This window comes from Centropristis striata, chromosome 16 (genome assembly GCF_030273125.1).
Source record: "Centropristis striata isolate RG_2023a ecotype Rhode Island chromosome 16, C.striata_1.0, whole genome shotgun sequence".
NCBI classification, from domain to species: Eukaryota; Metazoa; Chordata; class Actinopteri; order Perciformes; family Serranidae; genus Centropristis; species Centropristis striata.
In genome coordinates this window covers 21,750,327-21,772,688 of record NC_081532.1, presented here as the reverse complement: position 1 = coordinate 21,772,688, position 22,362 = coordinate 21,750,327, and the positions used below count along the sequence as shown (strand labels likewise).

The 22,362-nt window shown below is 40.1% G+C and overlaps 1 protein-coding gene across 3 annotated transcripts; it reads left to right on the top strand.

The window, feature by feature from the left end:
• Window positions 1–9,095: 9,095 nt before the first annotated feature.
• LOC131988836 (synapse differentiation-inducing gene protein 1-like) lies at window positions 9,096–22,362 on the top strand. 3 transcript variants are annotated; one of them, XM_059354104.1, is made up of 4 exons: window positions 9,096–9,383; window positions 11,001–11,492; window positions 18,569–18,706; window positions 20,210–22,362. In XM_059354104.1, exons 2-4 carry the CDS (start codon window positions 11,067–11,069, stop codon window positions 20,366–20,368), a joined length of 723 nt encoding a protein of 240 aa, XP_059210087.1. In that variant the 5' UTR covers window positions 9,096–9,383; window positions 11,001–11,066; the 3' UTR covers window positions 20,369–22,362. The 3 variants fall into 3 exon arrangements, with proteins under 3 accessions (XP_059210087.1, XP_059210089.1, XP_059210088.1); XM_059354106.1 differs by having other exon boundaries at window positions 9,101–9,383; window positions 20,214–22,362; XM_059354105.1 differs by lacking the exon at window positions 9,096–9,383 and adding an exon at window positions 9,772–9,876.

The window sequence follows — 22,362 nt, the reverse complement described above, 5'->3', positions numbered from 1 at the left end:
AGAGATCTATCTCTCTTCATCTTAGATCCTGATGATTACTCCTCTCCCAGGGGTTACACATGTGAGCATTGATTTACTTTAAAGGCTGTCCGAGTCAACACATGTCCTGCAGCGCGGCCGTGAGTGGACATTGACACAGAAAACGATCGCGTGGCAGAGCTTCATAGATTTCTGCCGCGCCGTTATTACATCCGGATTGGTCAGAACACTCACTTCTCCTGTGGGCCCATTAGGAGGCTTTTGAAAATGAGAGGCACAAACATGGAGTGCTTCCTGACCTTTTGATCCCCACAGGTATCCCAGGGTTTCTTGTATTGTTTATCAGCCACTGAGGCAGTGTGCTCTGAAAATAGCTTTTTAAATAAGGGCACCCACGGCAGCCTGCCAAGCCTCAGATAATAAACCCACCTGAAATTACAGCTCAGAGAAAAACATTAAAGAGGAACATTAGGGAATGTGTGGCTATTGATTTAAATCAGAAGGGGAAGCAGGAGAGGAGTTTTACGGCGCATACATAATGCAAGCTTCATGAAATGAAATAATTAGTTTTTGTTTTGGCCAAATATGGTTTTCAAACATATTACACTGCAGAGGATTACGCAATTTACCACAATCTTTACATCAGCATTCCAGATCTATTTTTCTGTGAAAAAACTGATAAAGGCTTTCTGGACCAGCCTTTTTCTAACAAAAGCCTTAAGACTTTCATAAATAAACCACAATCAGCACTGCAAGAGGGCTGCAGAGCTTTGCCAGCAAAAATTACAGTTATGAGAAAGCATTCTGTGTTTAAACATCAAACACACATTTAAACTGCTCCGGTGAGGTCAGAGTACGGTTGGAAGGTCTAAGTGAATTTTGGCTGCTTGGTGGAAGCTGTGAAGTTTTTGCTGTTATTATGTTCTTTCCTATTGTTACCCAAACCCAAACAAAGGCAACAGTAATGACTCTGGTGGATTTGCCAAATAAAGCTTCCTGATTGCCTATTTAAAGGGGTATGCATTATTGAAACATATGTGTTCTTCAAAAGAACGCCAAAAATACATCGTTTATCATAGAAAGAAACAGGAATTATTGTCGAAATTTGAACTTTCCAACAGAATGGATCATAGGTTACAACAGTTTCCGATATTGAAAAGTAACACAAACAAAGCTTAACGTTGTGATATTTCTCATTTCTCATGTGTCTCATTTAAGATGTTGCCCAAAAAACCCATTTGGAATAACTAGATCCTGTTAAAAAACATTAAATTCTGCTCCTCAGCGATACTGTGAAGCCTATTTGATTGATTCTGCTGAGACGAACGGTCACGTGACAAATATTTACTGAAGATCTGTTTACACAGAGCCAAGAGGAGAGGTCAAGAGAGGTTGTAAAAATGTTAATAGTCCAATATGTATAGCATGTGAAGACCCAATTGTTATTATTATCATCTTATTTTTTTAATGTCATTATAACTGTGTTTTTTGAGTTGTTCACACTTATAGCCTTGATTGTGATGATTCCATAGGGCTGCAGGACGTATATACTTTACATATATTTTACATATTGTAGTGAGATACAAGGCCACAGTTAAATGTAAAAAAATAGCAAAAATAACTTGTTGGCTTGTGGTTTCACATGGGACAGGAACAGCTAATTATTACAGCCGACTTAGGCGCTGCCTAACAGAAATCGTAAATATAAGTTGTAAAATACTAAATGGTCAAACGACCTCTGGTGTCGTTTTTTGGGGGTGAGGGCAGTCTCCTTGAATAACGTGTGATGATTAAATTTAATTTCTTGTTATTCTGAAAATATTTTATGATAGGCATTATTAAATTGGGGAGAACATTCTCTCCAATGAACTGTTTATGTGAGCGCCTCAGTTGTTTGGAGGTGGTGGTGGTAGGGGGTCTTGGTGACAGGTGCGGACGGCAGGTAACTGACATGATGCAAAGAGACAGGGCGATGAGTCACCCCGGCCCCTCAGCGAGCTCCTCTGCTTAACCTGCAGTAGCTCCTATACGCTTACCTATTTATAACCTTCCACAGCAGTCCCACCACCACCGACAGACGGACAGACCGGGTTAATCTGTGCTCTGTTTCACTCAGAAGCATATTGAGGGCTGAAACGTCTGCTGTTTAATAGATGCTTTAATGGAAAATCTTAAAGCAGGAGCGCTCCAACATATGCAGGTTGGTCCCGTGACACATCATGGATGGCAGCTCTGAGCACATTTAATTGTTAATTCTTCTTTTTGGACTGGTGGGATAGACTGTGAATAAAAAGCTGGGCGACTGTCATGCCTGGCTGACTCATCAGCAGGTATATCTGCACTCTCTCTCTCTCCACAGGATTACAGTGTGTTCATTAGCACTATGAATGTTTCAAATGGTAATCCTCTGAGGTATTATTTCTTTAAAAAATCTTTAATCCTCATAAAGAGGGACACACTGTCAAATCAATAAAACAAACAATGTACACAGTTTATTTTTCTTTCTTTTTTTTTTTTACAGCTTAGACTCTTGGCGCAGCATCCCTACATTAGAGGGAATCCATCATATTAATGATCCCGAGGCCACTTCATTATTCACAGAGAAGCAGCTCGGCTGTCCAAATAAATTATCATTGGTGTTCCATTAATGGAAGTTTTCAAATCTCGCCACGGAGGATGCCATTAATCTGCACACAGCGTTTCTCCAGAGTGGAACGATCTGTGAAGATGAGAAGCTCCCCACTGTCCTCGTTCACTTCCCTTCTGTGGGAGGAAGCCCAATTATGATTGACGTTAACTACCGCGGCTCCACACCGGTCTCCCGAGTTGCAGACTTTGCGTTTTCTAGCTATGCACTGCTGAAGGGATACGTGTTTACAGGTGAAGGGTAGAGCTACGAAGTGGTGCTTCTGTCTGAAACTGTGGATGACAAACGCCGACCTCTCCCCTCCTGATGGAGCGCTTTCAGCTAATTCGACACATATTGCATTTGTGTGTTAGATAATTGCAAAGCCAAAAAGCCTCCGCCGGTCCCTCGGGACTCCCGCCACCTCCCCGCCACCCACACACACACACACACACACACACACACACACACACACATACACACACACTCTCCTGCACCGTCACACACAGACGTGGGCCAACTTCCAGACACATACTGTTAATATTCTGATTGGACATTTGTAGAAGGACCTTGAAAAGTCACATAGCATGCAACTTTCCAACACTTTAATGAAATTGCTTCTCATAATGTTGGCATTCACCGACTATTATGTTTTTCATTATGACAACCTATTGTAGGAGTCAAAGTCATTTTCATTTTCTCTGGATGTAAGAGGGCAATAAATCCATTTCCTTTAATGCCATACAGACCACGTGTCTTTACTATTAGAGCTTTACCGAATAACTACAGAGGAGAGTTCTTTAATACAGTGCTCTGAAATTAATTCTGCGGGGGCCTGATAGCAGCATTTATGGTAAACAAACTAACTGAGCTTTATAAAAGAGCTTTTGTTTTGCTTGTCGGCTCTTAAGCTCAATTTGCTCCTTAGGAAGAAATAACCACTGCCTGAAGGCGTTCAGCTGGATCTGTTATTTATTCCCCCACCTACCTACTATCTTATTAATCACAAGCTGTAATTTACATACGCTCCCTCTGCCCACAACAGGACATGACGCTGTCGACTGCTTCCTGACCACCTCATTGTTCCCTGAGTCAGGTGGTGAATATGAGGCAGTATTTAGCTGTGGCTTTCTCTCCTGCTGTGCTGTGTTTTTTTTCAGTTTGAGGCTTGCAGCGTGCCTCCAGGTCTTCAAGGAGCTCTGCAACCTCTGTCCCTCTGCCAAATCTTTCCCATATATGCCGCCACCTCCTCCCGCTCCTGCACCTGAACCTGGCACCGCAGGGATTGAAGTCCCACTGTTTTTTGCAAACTGACCTCTTTGGCCAAAGGCATGCAACACCTGATGTCAGAAATGAACACCAGCAGCAGAAAAATACAAGGATTAGCTGACTCTTTTGGATGTGAAAAGAAGGAAACTGCTTTGAAGTTTGAAGTGCAATAAATCAACCCTGTTTCCCAAAAAATATATGTTCCCAAACAAAGTTAACATGATCTCGACCTTTGGTCCTCATGGGAAATCAGAAATAAATACAGCGTTAAAAATTGCATTAGAAAATGTTTTAAGGCAGTCCCCTGATACAGGTGGCATAACAAGAATGTCCCCTCCAAAAAATGACCCCATATGTAATTTGTGCTATATACATATAAAAAAATATATATTTGCAGTAAGCAATGCTCTAGTGGCTGTAGTTACTAATGCGGAAGAGTTGTTACTAATTGTAACATCAAAGGCAAAAATGTGGACATTGAGTATAAAGAAGGACAAAGTTCATTTAGGGTGGGCGGGTCCGGCAAACAAAGGAATTTGACTCAGGAGCCTGTTCTTGCCTCGTTTAACACTCTGAACCCCACCTTGTTTTCTTTAAAAGATCCCCAAAAATACACTGTGTATTGTAGAAAGAAACTCTAAAAACGGTTTAACTTCATTGTCAAAATTTTAAATTTTTTGACATTCCTTGAACAGATCATATGTTACAAATGATTCTGTTTGAAAAAGTAACCAGAACAAAGCTTAAAATTGTGATATTTCTGTCAAAATCACTTTGTCCTACATGTCTCATCTATAACGTTGCCAAATATAAACTGGTTTAAAACCAAAAGCAAACATTGTAATATGAAGTTACATAACGTATCCCATAGCTACAGGACTCCTGCATCTTGCTTTACATCATCTATGTAACTTCGGTATATACCTATAATTGTTGTTGTTTTTTAACTACCTTTTGCAATACCTAACCATGAACCTTTTTTTTCTAACAAAGTAGTTGTAGTGGTAGCATTTAAAATGTCAACCATTATGTAACCCTCTGAAGGCGCCAATCGCATGACTTCTTCATGACGTCACAATGTAAAAAAGAAGCAGCTGGAGCCCCTGATGATGACAGGTCAAGTAAAACCGGAGATAAGGTCAAATATGTTCAGTATAAAAATATAGAACTAGATGATTATCCTCATTTTATCTCTTATATATTATATTTGCAACGTGTGTTCATGTTTGAAATATTTAAAATTCTTCATTGAGCATGATTGTGTTTTGCAAGGAGAAAAAAACATCACTTTTAATATCAGATTGAATTTTTTGTGTGTTTTTTGGCTTTAAAATGTTGATCCAGTAAGTCAAAGTGAAAAGATAAATGATCAGGTCATATAGGTGAGGTTGTGCTGAAAACATTTATTTAAGTGGTATATAGAGGCAGAATGAAAAGGAGTCAAAGACGGCAAAAATAGCCCTAACTCCAAAGGGTTAAGGTCCTGTATGAGGACATGTTGATCTCATGGGTCAAAAAATTTTGAGGGTAAAATCAGACGACCTGTGTGGAGGTTTGGGTTTCAGAACTTTTTCAGAGGCTAGACTGTGTAAATAGACACATTTGTCAAAACTATGCATGTGAACTTCACATCCTTCAAAATCCAGACAATTTAAATTGTGTATTTTCTCTCTTCCATCAGTCCCATGGGCTGGCTCAGTGGTCAGAGGTGCTCTATTGGCAAACGCTTTGTTAAAGTGTTTAATCACACAGGAAATAATGCACAGAACGCCCATGTGGGAAAAGCTGCTTAAATCCCCACTTTCTTTGCAAAAGCCGCCTAGGCCAGATCAAATTAAGTGGTTTGATACTTCCTCTGCCAATCGGATTAGGGTGATTAATTCCCAATAGTGTTTAAATGATTAAAGCTGGTTAATGGGCCTCAGGAAAGTTCATGGTGTCAGGAGTTGGCTGCGATATCAAACAGGGGTGGAAGAAAGTCAATGAGTAGAAACTGTAAAAACATTTCCTGCTTTAATGCCGCTCTTTTGTCAATCAACAGCAATTGCATACCTGCTCATTCAGCCCTCATAATAATCTTTTTGTTTCTTGAAATTACAAGACTCCCGAGGAGAAAATGCTTGACAAATTGTGCATCTGCTATGTAGTGACACGGTGCCTAAATATAGAGTGGAAAATGGAGCAGAAGAAAGGGGCACAGTGAGGACCATAAATATTCACAGTCCATCTACAGAAGGCTGGCAGAAGCCTGGTCCAAGGAGAAATCATCTCTTTTCACAAATTATGCTTAATGTGGCACCATTGAGTAATGCCGGTTTCACCTTCAGCGTGCTCCATGGTAGATTTAGATGCGTTGCAGATGTTTTTGTGCCATTTTGACACAGGTCTTCATAAGAAAATGTTACTCCGAGTCCTGGTGTGACGGCTGATGGGGAGAGGAAAAAGGCAGAAGAATAATGGATAAACGGTTACAGATTCTGGTCCCCTCCTCACCCCCTCTTCTAATATACTCGTCTCCTGAGGGAGAGATATCCATCACAGAGACGGCCGGGCTGTTATGCCACGTCGCCTCGTGCATGTGAACACAAGGTGACTCTGAGAGAGACGCAGCTCATGTGTGCCCAGTCTTATAAATGCAGCTCCATGTTTCCCCCATAAAGTGTCCATCAGCACCTTAATGCATCTCCCAGTGAAAGTGACAGAGCCTGGGCTTGCACATTATTAACTCCAGACATTTTTATGAGCCTGTGGAACAGAGTGCTCCTTCTGAATAAGATATGTGTCCAGTGTTCAGTGACTATATATCAGTGTTTTAGTTTTTGGCATAGCATTACAGCTGCTGATAAGCACCGCTTTTAGTCTGTTTTTACATAAACCACAGACAGTGTTCCTGTAAATACCGTAGTTATGTCATTATTGTGTTCAAGTGGGATCAAAATGAATATGTCACACCATTTCCTTGCATGGGAAAAAAACATCCATATTAATGTTATGTAAACGGTGTTTACAATGATAAATTGTGGCATGGAATCATAAGCAGCTTAGCAGAGTGGGGTTAAAGGCACAACTAAATTGGCAGGCTCATGATAAATGCATGGGATTTGTCTAAAATATTAATCAAATATAAATGTGCAATGAATTTAATAGTGGCTTACTCCTGAGCTATATTTGGAGCCAGTTCAGAGGCATGCATATTACAGGCGCATTTTCTGAGACAAAGAGTAAAAAGCTGAAATAATATGAAGGAAGGAGAACTTAAAGGCACACTCTGCAGGAACTGTTAACTGTTCGTAAACACAACATTCAAACTTGGCCCCTCCTCCCTGAAAGCAAAAGCAAGCCACAGATTCACTCACGTTTTGGAATGAGCTTTGTCTGCTTGGTGTTTCACTTCAACTATATTTGCTGGTGTTTTTTTGCGCTATTTTCTTAGCTTACGGCCCAAACGCTGATGTCACAAAAACAGCAAAATAAAAAGAACAGAAAAAATACAGGCGTCTAAAAGCAGCGTCTCTCCAGCAAGTGATTATTGAGAGGGATTATCTTTTAATGAGTCTTTACATAAGCCCCTTTCAGACTGCTGTACCGCCTTCTGAGGTAGTAACAGATGCGTTAAATTGCCGAAACTGTTCGAGACAAAATCAATGTGAACGATTGGAAAAGGCAAGATGGGAAATACGTGACGTCTGTGCAACCAACACCCGGGTAATAAGAACGGAAATTGGCCGTATCACTGGAGTCCAACAATATTCAAAGTAGTTCAGCAAAATGCAGAACAACTTTTCTTGAGTATGAAAATGGTAAATGGACTTCACTTATATAGCGCTTTTCTCTTCGATTTGCAACCACTCAAAGTGCTTTACACTATAGACTGCTCATTCACCCATTCACACACACATTCATACTGGTGGCAGAGGCTACCCTAAACGGCGCCACCTGCCACCTTAGAGAAGTCATTCATATACCAATGAATGCAGCATCTGGAGGATTTGGTTTGGGGGTTCAGTATCTTGACCAAGGATACTTTGACATGTAGGCTGCCATGGTCAGGGATCGAACCACCAACCGATGGGTGACCGCTCTACCAACAGAGTCACAGCAGAATCTGTGGGAAACAGTACAGGCAGATCTTCAACCATTATTGTTTTGAAAGCACTCGCTGCTGACGTCGCTTATTGTACACAGCATTACATCTCCTCCCACTTTGTTCCATATTGCAGCATGAATTGATCCATTATTATGCAGTTGCAGAATCAGTATTAATGTCCCAATGCAAAATGCTGACAGAGCTTGTTACGGCACTTTTGCGGAAATGCTGTATTAAAAGGGGCTATAGAGACAGAGCGCCATGTGTCATACTCACACACGCCCACTGGAGAAGAAAATTATTGGTGCCACAATACACAACCATAGCCGGAAACATTAACAAAATGCCTGTTTCTAGCTAAAACTATTAGATATAAGCATATCAGATTATTATAATAGCACTTTATGTCTACCAGAAAGGACGAGTTGGCTGTTAGCACGTGTGTATACGTCTGTTTACGTCTTAGCATGTCTGTATACGTTTGTTTACACTTTTGTCTTTCAGTTCATCATCTTGTAAAAACATAATTATGGTTCTTTACCCTGTTGGTAGTGTATTTCACCACACAGCAACTTTTAGACATTTTTCTTTTGATTGCTAACAGTATTAACAAGGAGGCTCCTTCTTCCAATACAAAGTCAATAGAGACAGATTGTTTACCCTCCTGTGGGGCGGGGCTTAAATGTGCTCAGTCTCTATTGTTTGTATTTTGTAAAATCCTGCATAGTGTACCTTTAGTAATAATATTCTGTGGAAATTCTGTGCTGTGTGCTTTTGGCATTCAGTGGGCGTTCTCAGTGGGGAAGAATAACATTTACAGCTCACAATCAAGTTGTGCAAGCAATGCAATTACTTCAGCACACTGAGTCTACAAATGCTAGCTCATGTGATTTAAAAAACACATTTCAGTGGCTACCAACCTGTTTCCAAAAGGACTCTCTCTCTCTGCTGATTATGCAAGAGAGGCAAAAACATCACCTCTAGTCGGGGGCGTAAAACCACCAGTCAGCACATGAGACACTGAGCTGGAGGAAGACGCCCAGAAAAGGCAAGTGGAGTTTGGGAAGTGTCAAATCCGTGGTCGGTATTCGAGTGTACAGCGCGCCTCACGCAGCCAATCAGCTGGCTGGAGTCGGAGTTGTTTTGGAGCCGGAGCTCAGTGTGATACTGTGCGTAAAAATCTACCTGTCAGACGCAGCGGCGGTGCCATGGCAGGCAGAGCTCAGCGGGCAAAGTCCACCCTGTCACACACGGAATAATAACTTCCTTTTTAACACGGATGTCATATGTTATGATGCGCCACGATGGCAGTTTCCCAAAACTGATGATGTGAAGTAGAAAGGTGGGTCCGTCCGTCAACATCGACTCAGTTGCGCCGAGGAACGATGCTGAGCGAAGCTGCGGGAGGATTTTCCACCACAGGTAAGATCGGAGATGTTTAGCTGCGAGTGTGCAAAAAATAAATAAATCATCGCCTGATATTCTGAGGCAGACATTAACTCTCAGTATAATGCAAAAAAAAAAAAAAAAGAAATAATAAGATTTCCCTCATGAGCCGCTACACGTTTTTTTATTAAGTATTTGCAATTTTATGAGGGGTAAAAAAAACCTATGATGTTACCAAAATAAAGAAAATTGTGCGTTTGGTGTGTGAGGGTGCAGTATATATGACAGAAAGACAGAAGGAGAAGATAGAGTGATCATGAATAATTGTGGAGTATGAGCACACTCTCACATGTGCAAAGTGCACATCTTCATGGTGCGAGATGAATTATTTGTGGTTTTTGTTGTCTAATGTAGTGTGTAATGGAATTCCCTGTTATCTGGAGAGCCGCTCAGCCTCAGAAGTGTGTGTGAGAGTGGAGGAGACGGCAGGCAGCAGGACGCCGTGTTGTGTTGGGAGATACTGGTGGTGGTGAGTCTGGGGTGTGTGGGCTCAGATTCAGCCACTTGGCACACATTAATCATGCTTCTCCTGCTCTGAAAACGGTCTCTACGCTGAGCTTTTGTTCTCACAGGGTCAGATATTCCAAAAGGTCTACTGCCTGTCTTCTGAAAATATATGGAAACACATGCAACCCTCTGCAAAGAAAATCAGATTTGTAGTTCCTGTTTTGACTGTATCAAAGAAGGCAATAGTTTACAGTGTTGTTGGCTTTTCATTATTGGGTGTTTTTGTGATTTTTGCTCAGCTCAGGTTGTTTGTGTCTGTCCTGAGCAACTCAATCGCCTCCCAACCCTCATAAATCAAGCCCTGTCATACCTTTTTTTTCTAATGTGTGGAAAATCTCAACATTTTCTCATGCATTTCCACTCTGTAGCTCATTTCTCACTGCAGCACTTTGAACAAAAAAAAGCGTGAAATGACTCTGACTTGATTTGCTACTTTAATTCCAAAATATGATGCACTTGCCTCTGTGGGCTTTTATCTCATTCCATCACGACACATGATGGGATGAGAGATTAATTTGATGGATGAGGTCTTTGTTGGCCAAAAGGGACTGACCACTGGTGCTGGATTTGTAAGTATTTGCTTACTTAAATCTGCTCAGATTGCCCATCCTCTAGTTGGCGGACGTGTTGCTGAAGGGGTTATTTTTTTACATAAACGAATCATTCTAAACAAACCTTTTGCAACACTTAGTTCACAGACACAGTGTGAAACACAGCAGGACTCACCACACTTACACAGGTTTCCTCTGTAGGCAGCCGTGACATGCAAGATATTCTTTCCTTACATGTTTGCATGAATCTGAAGGTGTGATATGCAACAGTGGAACATACAGCAGATGGTGATTTTATGGTCCAGACCGGTGCGAGCTTGTGAGGAATGCTGATTACCAAGCTAGATGAAATATTTCCTGCACTAATTTCCGAGATTATTACATTACTAAAAACCCAATGTTGCATCTGACTGAATAGCTGCTGGATATAACTGTATTTTACCAAGCATGTGCCAAAATCTAATTGAACTGCTTGTCATTTATTGCTTTTAAAGTTATTTTTAATCACATTTAATTCAAACTGTACTTTCTCCAGCTACCACACTGCCAAATCCTTTTTGGACTCCATCCTCTGATCCACTAGACGTTTGAGCCTGCAGTCATGGAGAGCCTCAGTGAACTCCAGAACCCCCTGCTAGACAAAACCAGCAGACAAGTGGTCCACAACGACTACCAGGGTTACCAGTGTGACTACCCGAGCCAGCCTTACCAGGACAGCCTCATTGGTTACTACTACACTGGGACTAATGGCAAGCATAAGACTCAGCAATTCCTGGATGCCACATCGCTGCATCTGGCTGTGGAGGCCTTCTACAGGCCCAACTTTATCCTCTACAAGGACGACGTGAGCCTCCACAGCAAGGACTCCAAGAGTGAGAGCTTTGAGACCACTTTCACAGAGAGTAAGGACACTGTGTTGGATGGAGTTTCTGCAGAAAACCCTCTGGACAGCACACAGGGAGAGAAGGACGAGAAGATCCAGACGGTGTCGTACGATGTGGAGGAGGAGCAAGGTCCTGAGTATGAGGTCAGGGGAAAATGTGTTTTCTGCAAAGCTGTTAGTCTGCAGTGCTTTAGTGGTATTTTGTTTGGAGGGGCCCCATATACTGGGTCTTTGCTAACAGAATATATTACAATATATAACTTTCTCACTCCTTCTGCTATATAGCAACTACTGTACCAAATGTGCTTAAAGGGGAACAATTCTGATCATTTTCAGGTTCATACTAGTCCTTATAATTTTGAAAAAACACTTATGTCATACTGCACATGGCTGGTGCACCTGTATTTACCCTCAGTCTGCTCTCTTTGGTCAGTGTTTCCGGTTCTTGTGCATCTTCACTCCCACCTTCTCTGAACCAGTACTGACAACTTGGCGACTTTCTTGCTAGTTCTAGCGAGTTTTCAGACCCTCTTAACAACTTTATTTTTAAAAGCAGCAAATTTAGCAACCTATTCAAGCAAGCAAACAGTGAAAATAACGTTCCCATGCATGCTGCACAGACTAATCACAGTCTCTCTCTCCCGTTGCATCATGCAGGCAGGCAGTCACACAGTCACCTATGCAAATGATACATGACAACGTCACCAATAGTATTTATGCAGTGTAGTGTATGCTGGTATCTGGCGATTTTTTTTTCAAGCAAGTGTGAGCTTCTTTAACTGGATATAACTGCTGCCAGTGTCCAGAGAAATGATAGATAGATAGATAGATAGATAGATAGATAGATAGATAGATAGATAGATAGATAGATAGATAGATAGATAGATAGATAGATAGATAGATAGAAGGAAAATCTTTTAAAACCAACAACTACGCAATCACACATGAAATTGGAGAGAGATTCGCATCAACCAAGATGGCATGTTTAGCTACATAACAGCACTGTAGAAGTACTTTCTCTTGTGAAAAATAAGCAATAAAAGCTTCTAAACCAAAAAACTACACATCTAAACATGTTCCAGCCGGAATGTGAGCCGAAATTGGGGAGTAATGAACCACATTAACAATCAAGATGACAGGTTTCTCCAATGTTTGGATGTAGCTGCATGCAACAGTGTCATATAAGAATCTTATACTTATCCATAACTTATGTTGATCACTTTTTAATACATTATTTGAAACTTTGGCCACATTTAACATGAACATCTGACACTGGGACATTATATATTTGACAGAAAATACAGAAAAGCATAATAGCTTCCCTTTTAAAGAGCAAATTGATGCAAGTAAAAGCCACTTTGCAGTGAGTACAGTTATTAGAATATTGAGTCGGTATATGAAATTAAAGGCGTTAGAACACTTGCTCATAACTGTCAGGGACATCTTTCAGCAGATAGTGAGTCATAGCGTGTATAGTGATGCTTATTATTTCATTTACCGTTCTAATAGACTGCCAGTGTGATTCACGCTCATTTTCTTCTCTCAATGGTCAATTTTCTGGAGTCTTTCAAATCTGTAGTGCAGGATAATTGTACCCTTTTTTTATAATTACATTCTCAGAAAATGACACATCTGAGTTTATCTATGCCGGCTATTGTTCTTTTAAAACTATAACTATACGCTGCAAAGAAAAGTGTGACAGCAAAATGAGCAAAGCCTTTTTAGAAGTGCTAGAAATCTAATTTCATCCAGGGACGCTTGCGAAGTACCCAGGGCCCCCGAGCTGGCAGAGGAAGAAGTATGGCGCCCCTAACTGGGCTGATGATGGCGCCAGCTCCTGTCACTCGGAGGCCTGGCAGATAGATAGAGACACGGTGGCGGCTGCCATTAACGCCATAAGTAATGCCGTGCTGTGAGGGTATTAAGCAGCACTCCGCTGATGCATGGCTGTCGGAGCAGGTGAGCCCGGAGCTAAAGTTATTCCACGTCAATTCAAAAGAGAAAATGAATGTGATGAATTGTGCTCAGATGAAAGTTGGGTTTCCAGCTGGAATATGAGACTTTTCTGCTCGGCACCTGCGTTTCTACACTTTCCACTTCCCGCATGTCTGGATGTGTTTGTGCTTCTGTGCTGAGATGCATCACACACAAAAACAGTGATGTTTGTTGGTGCACATAAGTCAAACATTCAGAGGAGTTTTACAGTCATGGACACTAAAGATGAGATGTAGTGAAGGCCAAGCACCCTCTTGGCAAGTATAATAATGGCAGACATGTCTCTACAACAAATCTGTGCTGTTCATCTTGATCACTTTGGACGTCAAATACATTCTTCTGAACGTAAGATGCTGGACTTTGCTTTAAGCTAATGCTAGCATACTAACATTAGCACGCTAGCAATAGCACGTTAGCCCGCTAGCCTGTATCAATCACAGTGCCATGTTGGTATCATTTTTGCAGCACAACCTCACCAATATGACCTCATAATTATTTTTTCACTTTGACTTACTGGATCAACATTTTGAACACAAAAGAAAACACATAAAACCAGATTTGAAATTGATGAAAATGTTGCTTTTAAAACACAATCATGCTCAACAAAGAATTTTAAATGTTTCAAATGTGAACACATCAAATATAACATAAGAGGTCAAATGAGGAGAACATCTAGTTCTATATTTTTATACTAAATATATTTGACCTTGGCATCATCATCAAACAAAAACAGGCATGGAATTTCAAGCCAGTACTTTAGAGAGAAGCTGACAGCAGGGAAACACACTGCTTTCGTTTTTACGTTGTGACGTCATAAAAAAAAACCCTTGGGGTTTGATTGTAACGGCATTTTAGACGAATCAGTAACATTATTGAACAGTCGCAGTTTGGTTTGGTTAAGGCTACAAAAGAACTTGGATAGGGTAAAAGATAGTAAAAAATAAATGTAGGTGGTAGTATGTTCTGATGTCATTCATGGGCTTTAAGAAATTCAAATTACATTTCCCCATTTCAAACATGTTTGAAATGGGGAGGGGTGGGGGGGGGGGGGGGGTGTGTGACAGGATATACTCTGCTGCAATTTCCCATAAAACACAACCCTCTTCTTTTATACTCATATCACTCCTCTGGTGCCCCAACCTTTGTTTAGACCCAAAGATACAACGAGGCAGTGTTGTACAGTAACTCTACAGGTAGTTCTTGTCGGCAGCTGTTTGACATCTGTGTGACACAGAAAAATATAAATTGCAGGTAACAAAGGAACACGAGTGTGTGGGTGATGCCACTATGATTGTCACAGCTAACAGGGTGCAGGGGTCTGCGTGTGTCCTGCTGTGGAGTCGACTGTTCCCTCCGGACTCTAACGAGGCCTCGCAGAGTGCTGTGACAGGGTTGTTACAGGCACTGTGCCTCTGCGGAGCCCCATCAGTTATACTGGCATCAGACCAGACTGAGAGTGTGTCCCCAGCCGGCCGGACTTGGTGTCAGACAGGCTGTCAGTAGGACTGAAAGCTCCAGTCACTCAGAAGCGTTATCAGGTCTTGCTACAGATAAAAGGAGATTACTGCTGTTTGTAGCCACCGGTTTATTCATGTGATGTCAGATTATGTGGTTATGACCAGCTGCTGTTTTGATGGATCACACCCGGCTGTCCAGGTGCATAGTGTTCATAAAGCAGATAACAGGGAGCTTCGTAATCTTCTCTTGGCAAAGGTAGCGGTTTGGAAACTGATTGGACTAGATACTAACATCTAAATAAGCCTTCTGCACAGAAATTCCCCCCAAAATAGTGCAAATATTTCCATTGCATGCTGTGGTTTGGTAAAAGTAGATGAGAAAAGGAAGAAAATTGTGCTTAAAAACTTTGCCAGTGCACAATATTGTTCCTTTTTTCGTTCCCCGCCTCCCTGACTCGTCTTTAATTACCTCTAAAATGGCTGGTTCAGTTCCTGCCTTACATATTGATTTTTATTTTGTGCCTTCCTTTTCCCCGCTTTGATTGATCCCCACAGGCAGCGAGACGAACAAATGAAACCTGCTCCTTATGGGGGCTATTTATTTAAACAAACATCCACTCCGTCTCCGGGACAGCCGAGAGAAGTAAGGCGACGTCCTCGAAAAGGTCACCAATGCAGTTGCACCGTCGTCCTCGCTGCAGGCACGATGTGCCAATGTAGTCTGAGTGGCATTCGAATCTATCATTCATTAACACGCGCATACCTCTTGGCCCTGAATTTGAGTACGGAGGCGCAGTAGTGGGAGAGCCGGTTGAAAACTCAGTGCTTCGTCTCGTGGTGTAGAAGCAATTTAGCACATAAATGACACTGTCTTCGTGCTGTTTCCCCTGTCACCTCGCAATGATGGAACAATCCGTTAATCCCATGTTATCTTTCAGGCCGCTCATGGGTGTTGACAGAGGCACCAAATCCTTTTCTGGCTGGCTGAGCTCATCCTGTCCTGGCTGCTGGTGAAACAAGGGCACATACACCGGCCTGAGGGGGGCACGAGCTGCACACCTGACTATCCACACGTTGACCTAACCCCGTTGTTATTGTGGTGTTTGTCTCATCACGGAGCTCATTCAAGACGACGAACAACTTCACACTTCGCTTTCTTGGGTTCTGAGAGATACATCTGCCATAATATTGTAGAGCAGCGGTCAAATACAGCCTGCCAAAGCCCGCAAAATAATAGCCAGATGATTTCAGAAAATGTAAGGAGGAAAAGTGCGTTCTGGCATATCTACAATGATGCTTCCGTAATCACACTTTTTAAACCATTACTTCTCACTGAACTGCCTCCTTGGCGGCAGTCTGACAGCATTTTCTAGTTTAGTATCTAGTTATCATTTTTTAGGGATTTGTCGATGCTGATATAGGCAAAGTACATTATATTTTCTTTACTTAAAAGTCAGTCACCCACAGTGTCTGCTTAGAAGTATTAAAGCCATTGGATAAATGTAGTTGATGACCCCTGCCATAGAGACTGGTCTCCCTTCAAAAACAACAATATAGGGCATTTGTACAGGCAACAAAATATGACTCATATTTACATTTTAGACTGTCCTCTGCTGCCATCTTGCTGACGTAGTAGTAATGATTGACGGTGATGTGGAGTTTCAATGGCGGATGTCACACTAGGGGAGGAATGGGTCGAACAAACGGTCTAGGGTAGACTTTCACCCAGGAGAACGGGGTTCGTGTCCCATTTGAAAACAAAATAAACTACTTTTTAGTAACTTCCATGGCTCAAGTCACCCTTGTAACTCGTTCCGTCATTTATAATGCCTTACCAGGATGTTTTTTTGTCCTAAACCTATGTCAGTGGTTTGTAGCCTAAATTCACAGAAACTGCAGCCTTTTTACAACCACAAACTGTATGTGTATATATATATATATAATGATGTGTGCTCTTTTTACAACGCTCCACTCTGTACAGTGAGCTGCAAAATGCTTATATGGGTCATTTTGACAAACATGTAACTCATATGTGTCGTTATGGGTGGTAGTGACAAACGGTCTATCCTGTGGTTTAGTTTGGAGATCTTGGACTATTCATGGACTCAAAAGCATTCATTCCAAATCCAGACAAAGACAATCATAAAGAGAATATAATCATGGCCTTAAAATCATTATGCTATTTTATATGGCTACATCTTTTACGTTACCAATGTCATTGGTAAATATTAAATTAAATAAACACACAAATCTACATTAGTACGCAGCATCATAATGTTATTTATATTACATATAATGCTGTGATTCTTAGACACATACAGAAGGGGCAAATTGGCTGCAAGTATTTTCTACATGGTATGTACTGCATATCAAGAACCATCTACATTTGCAATGTACTCCAAGTAGTCTCCCTACTTAGTCATATATTTTCCAGTCCTTTCCTTACAATTGAAAAGGATTTGTTTGTATGATGCATCCTTTATCTGTGAGCCATTCCTGCAAAGAGAGCTCACCTGGGTTCCTCCAGCGTCTCATTATGCTGGTCTAAATAAAGTCTGTGGTTCTCCACAGTGACACATCATTTGTGGATCATTAAGAATATAAAGCCTTGGGCAGAGAACTATGAATCTTGGGACAATCCCATAGATGGTGAAAAAGCATCCTTACAGAGTTGCAGCACTTCCAACAATCAGCATTGTCCTTGGGTTTAAGTCTAAGCAGTCTGGAGGGGTCAGAAAGAAATTACTGATAATCTTAAATTGGATCAGTCTAAGTCCAATTTGTAAGTCTTGATTTGTAAGATCAAGAAATCCTCCTTTCCTTGAGTCAAAGCATAGACAGAGTCATTACGTCATTACTTCAGTTAAAGTTCTTGAGTACTTGATTTGTAAAATACGTGGAAAGAACAGAATTCAAAGGTGAAAATACCTCCTGAATGCAACGACCTGCTTGAAGAACCTGCAATATGATCTCACTTCACAGAGGTGTACAGATACTTGACATATTTACTATGTACTGTACTCAAGTAAAAGCCCTGACAAAAGACATTCACATTTTCTATTTTTTTATCAACAAACATGATTTCATCTTCATGATGTCATGATGTCAAAACGAAGCAACTTCCCTCTAAAGTTCTGGTTTGAAACTCATGCCAGTTTTTGTTCGATGATGATAGGCCAAGTAGAACTGGAGATAAGATCAAATATATTTAGTATAAAAATATAGAACTAGATATTATCCCTCATATTAGTTGACCGCTTATATGTTATATTTGTAACCTGTGTCCACATTTGCAACATTTATAATTCTTCGTTGAGCATGATTGTGTTTCTGAAAGTAAAAAAAACATAATTGTCAAAATGATGATACAGTAAGTCAAAGGGAAAAAATAATTCAGGTCATATAGGTGATGTTGTGCTGAAAAAATGATAGCAACATGGCATGCTAGACATTTTTTAAGTGGTATATACAGGCAGAATGAAAAGGATTCAAAAATGGACAAAATAGCCCAAAACTAACCCAAACGTGGTTAAACAGGAGAATGGTGCCAAGTGTCATATAACTGGCATATCTTTTTGGGGGAAAGTACCTCACTTAGGCTATAAGGTCACATTTAAAAATGAACTACTTTTGATTTCAATTACTGAAATTGAAAGCTACTTTTTGAACAGATTTTCGATTTAGAGTCGAAGTTGTGACCTCTAACAAGCTGACGTTTCTCCTTTTCCTGACATCTAATTATTCTTCATCAACCTCGATGTCTTGCAGAGTGACAGCTCCAGTGACAGTGAGAGCGAGGACAACTTCATTGTGCTGCCCCCTCGGGATTACCTGGGCCTCGCCATCTTCTCCATGCTCTGCTGCTTCTGGCCCTTGGGCATCGTTGCCTTTTACTACTCTCACAAGGTAAAGGCCCAGAGACCTCAAGTCTGTCATTAACTCTGATTACACTGCTTTCTATTTATAAGGTCAGCGAGCACTCAGAGCACTCAGACGAGTTCTACCGCAGCCCATTTTCCATCCTGTGACCCTTGCAGTTGATTCAGATGATTGACTACGTAAATTCAGCAGTTGTCAGTCCTCTCTATTCACTTTAGGACACCATTAAGAATGAGGTTTGGCTCTGCAGTAAAATTTAATATGATTATTTTAAAAATGGTAATAAGTCTGGCAGCAAATATTGTCACACACAATGAGTAAAGGTTTTTTTTATTTTTAACTCTAATATGAGTGTAAGTGTATACTGTAAAAGGAGGAATTATTATATATATAAAAATTACAAAATTAAAATTAAAAAATCTTACAAAATTGGGAAAAAGTCTAGCAGCAAAAGTTGCCATCAAGATAAGTTTTTTAAAAATACAGATATTATACCTTAAAGTAAGTAAATGGTTATTTTACTCTAATATGAGGGTAAGTGTAATGATTTTTAAAATATTTTTTACAATTTCTTACAAAAATTGAAAGTTTTGCTACTTTAAGATTTTGCTACTGAGCATAAATGGAAAAATGTATAGGCACTTTTAAATGTAAGAGGGACCTGGTAATATTTTCTTAACAAAAAGTAAGGTTTTTTTCTTTTGCTAAATTTTTCATTCAACAATATGATGTTTATTTTTGTATTTTTACATAGAATTTGCTCTAAATTCACATTCAACTTTCATTTTGTGGTTAATAATTGTAATTGTTTTGTTCCCTTTTTTACTTGTACGTAATGTAGAAAAAACAAGAAAATGTCTGAATTTTTGTTTTTTTTTTAAATTGCAGATAATATACAGTAAATATATTTCTTCAAAAAATATTTAGTTTTTTTATTATGATGGTAAGTTTAAAATTTTTTACAATTACATTTTTTACAAAAAATAAGCCTTAATTTTTCATTTAGTAATTTATTTATTTGTGTTCTTTTTGTTTTGTAATAAAAAAAAAAAAATAATGAAATAATGCTCTGGAAGTACTTTGAAACACTTGAAATATTTGACGCAATGGGTAATGAGTGGCTTGCAGTCACATTACTTTAAGATGTTGCATCCACAGCTGAGACCTGTTCCTAACGTCAGCATCTTCCTGCTCCGGAAAGATAAACCTCACGTCCTGCAGAGCGCAGCGTATCTTAAAGCTTCTGCAACATCCTGCACAATAATTGCACAGACAATTATACTGGAGCAGAAAATAATGTGTCAGAAGAATAAATAAAGGCCAGGCTCATTTTTTGATAGGAAACCAAAACACCCAAACAACACATTTGTCACTGTCAGAGGGATAATGACCTAATTGCCATGGTAACTAATGGCTACCCGAGAGCATTTCTTGTTTTCTCTCTTTTAACTGAGGCTTAACACCTACTCATACACTCGCTGCTGATGAGTAATACACCAGCTCATTTCACTCTCTGCTTTGTTTTGTCAGACAGGCAAGGCCATCGCGAAGGGAGACTTCTCCAAAGCAGGAATGAGCTCCAGAAGAGCCCTGTTCCTCGCCGCGCTCTCCATCACCATCGGAACGGGGATGTATGTGGGGGTGGTCGTGGCCCTCATAGCCTACCTGTCCAAGCCTGGACACGTATAGCACTGGGACCTGTTAGCTTGGAGGGGGGAGTGAGATGGAGAGAAAGAGGAGGGGGTGAGGGAGAAGATCACCTCTCCTGGAGGCGTGTGTGCTGCTGTCTGCAGAGAGAAGAAGCTGGTATATGATGAGAACTAGAGCCCGACAGATATATCCCTTCACTGATATTATTGGTGTATATGCTGTCCGATATGGTCTCTTATGAAAACCTTTTTTACACAATATATTGATACATTAATATGGACTGATATATCGATTCATGGGTGTACGATCCAACTGCATAGATGAATATCACTGTCCGCTTTTATTTTGACAGGCACATCAGTGTATCATCAGTAAAATCAAGATTTTTGTATAAAACATTCTTTACAAGGTACAAAATAACAGCTAAAACATGTAAAAAGACTTAAAACTAAACTACACAGTCACCCATAAAGTTGGAATAAAATATTTTTTACCTCTTTCCATTAAATGATTGTGACAATGTGATTTGTTCTCGACGTAAAAAGTGTATATCTTCTCAAAACTTATTTAATTAATATTTTCCAAACATATCACAACAAAAATGAAAACACAATAAACAGAGGATTGTGTCTGAAAACAAAATTATTCCAACTTTATGACTGAATTTTGTAGTTAGACCATAAAACAGTTTTTCTCCATTTCTGTGTTCAGGATTTTTTGGGGTGTGTCGAAAACACTGAAGCTTCCTGATCATAACTCCGCCCCCAACATAAGTAACATAACCTGCAGTGTCTAACGCTGATACTTCGTTTGCTGAAGCTGTTAACTCGTGTCAGTGGTCGTAGCGGCAGAAGACTGCAATGTCTGCAGTAATATCCTAGATATGCACTAAGTCTACAGCATTTTATGAACCTAATATTAAACGGTTATCGTCTACGGGTGGTCACGAGGACTTCTGTGCAGAAGACATGAGAGCAGATCTCTGCACTGCAGAACACACAAACAGAAACAAGATTTATTCTCTGTAGTTTGTTTGTCATTTAGAGTCACCAGATAAGTTGGATATCAGGTTTCAGCATTTCAGAGCAGAGAAGACTGCTCAGTTTTCATTATTTTAAAACTGATTTTTTTTACACCCGTCGGTTATTTTTCTGATTAAAATTTTGATGGGTGTTTAATAACTCATTTTTCTGTGTTGTGTAAAACTCAGATCACATATGTATTTTTGCTTTACCCAGGCTTTAAGTTAACCCATAACACATAAATGCAATGTGGCACTTTATAGTGAGCAGAAGGTCTATTTTTATTCTTTGTATTGGTAAAAGAATGTTGCTGTTTCATTGAAATATCTGGAGCAGATAGTGTCATATCGATCGCTGGCCCCTGAAACGATTGTTGTCCAATGCATCTAATGTCGTATCGTGATGAAACCCACGATTTAATTTATACCCCTGCAATATATAATGTTGCTTGCTGTGATTCAGAAATGGTGTTAGCTATTCATTTTCTAATTATTATTATTATTTTTATTGAACAGTCAGCAATTGAGTAAAAATGAACAGTTTATTTAGTTATTTATCTTATATTTATTCTTTTTTTTCTCAGTTATTGTTTGTAAAAATGTATAATAATGTTAAATATTATCTAGTTTTATGAAACTAGTGGTGAAAAATCGTTCAATCTACAATCTACATAAAAAAGGTTTTAAAAAATGACTATATCGGCCACCATATCGGTTATTAATTAATTTCCCTCTCTGAACTTAGTATCGCCATCATCCATATATGCATGTGTGTGTGTGTGTGTGTGTGTGTGTGTGTGTGTGTTATATCGGTCGGGCTCTTGTGACAACAGACTAAACCAGAAAACAACATGATGTGCGGATGGACTTGGACTGTATATCGACTGAATCTTTATTTCTGGGATACAAAACGCCCACCAAGGTATTCCACCAGCACATGAAGACAGAAACAAAAGCGCAATGAAGGACTCTTCCACAAAGACTGCTGTAATAATATGAAACTAAAAACTGA

Coding starts and splice junctions, on each gene's coding strand:
- LOC131988836 (XM_059354104.1), top strand. CDS start 11,067: ATGGAGAGCCTCAGTGAACTCCAGAACCCCCTGCTAGACAAAACCAGC. Junction 11,493..18,568: donor AGCAAGGTCCTGAGTATGAG/GTCAGGGGAAAA, acceptor GATGTCTTGCAG/AGTGACAGCTCCAGTGACAG. Junction 18,707..20,209: donor CCTTTTACTACTCTCACAAG/GTAAAGGCCCAG, acceptor TTGTTTTGTCAG/ACAGGCAAGGCCATCGCGAA.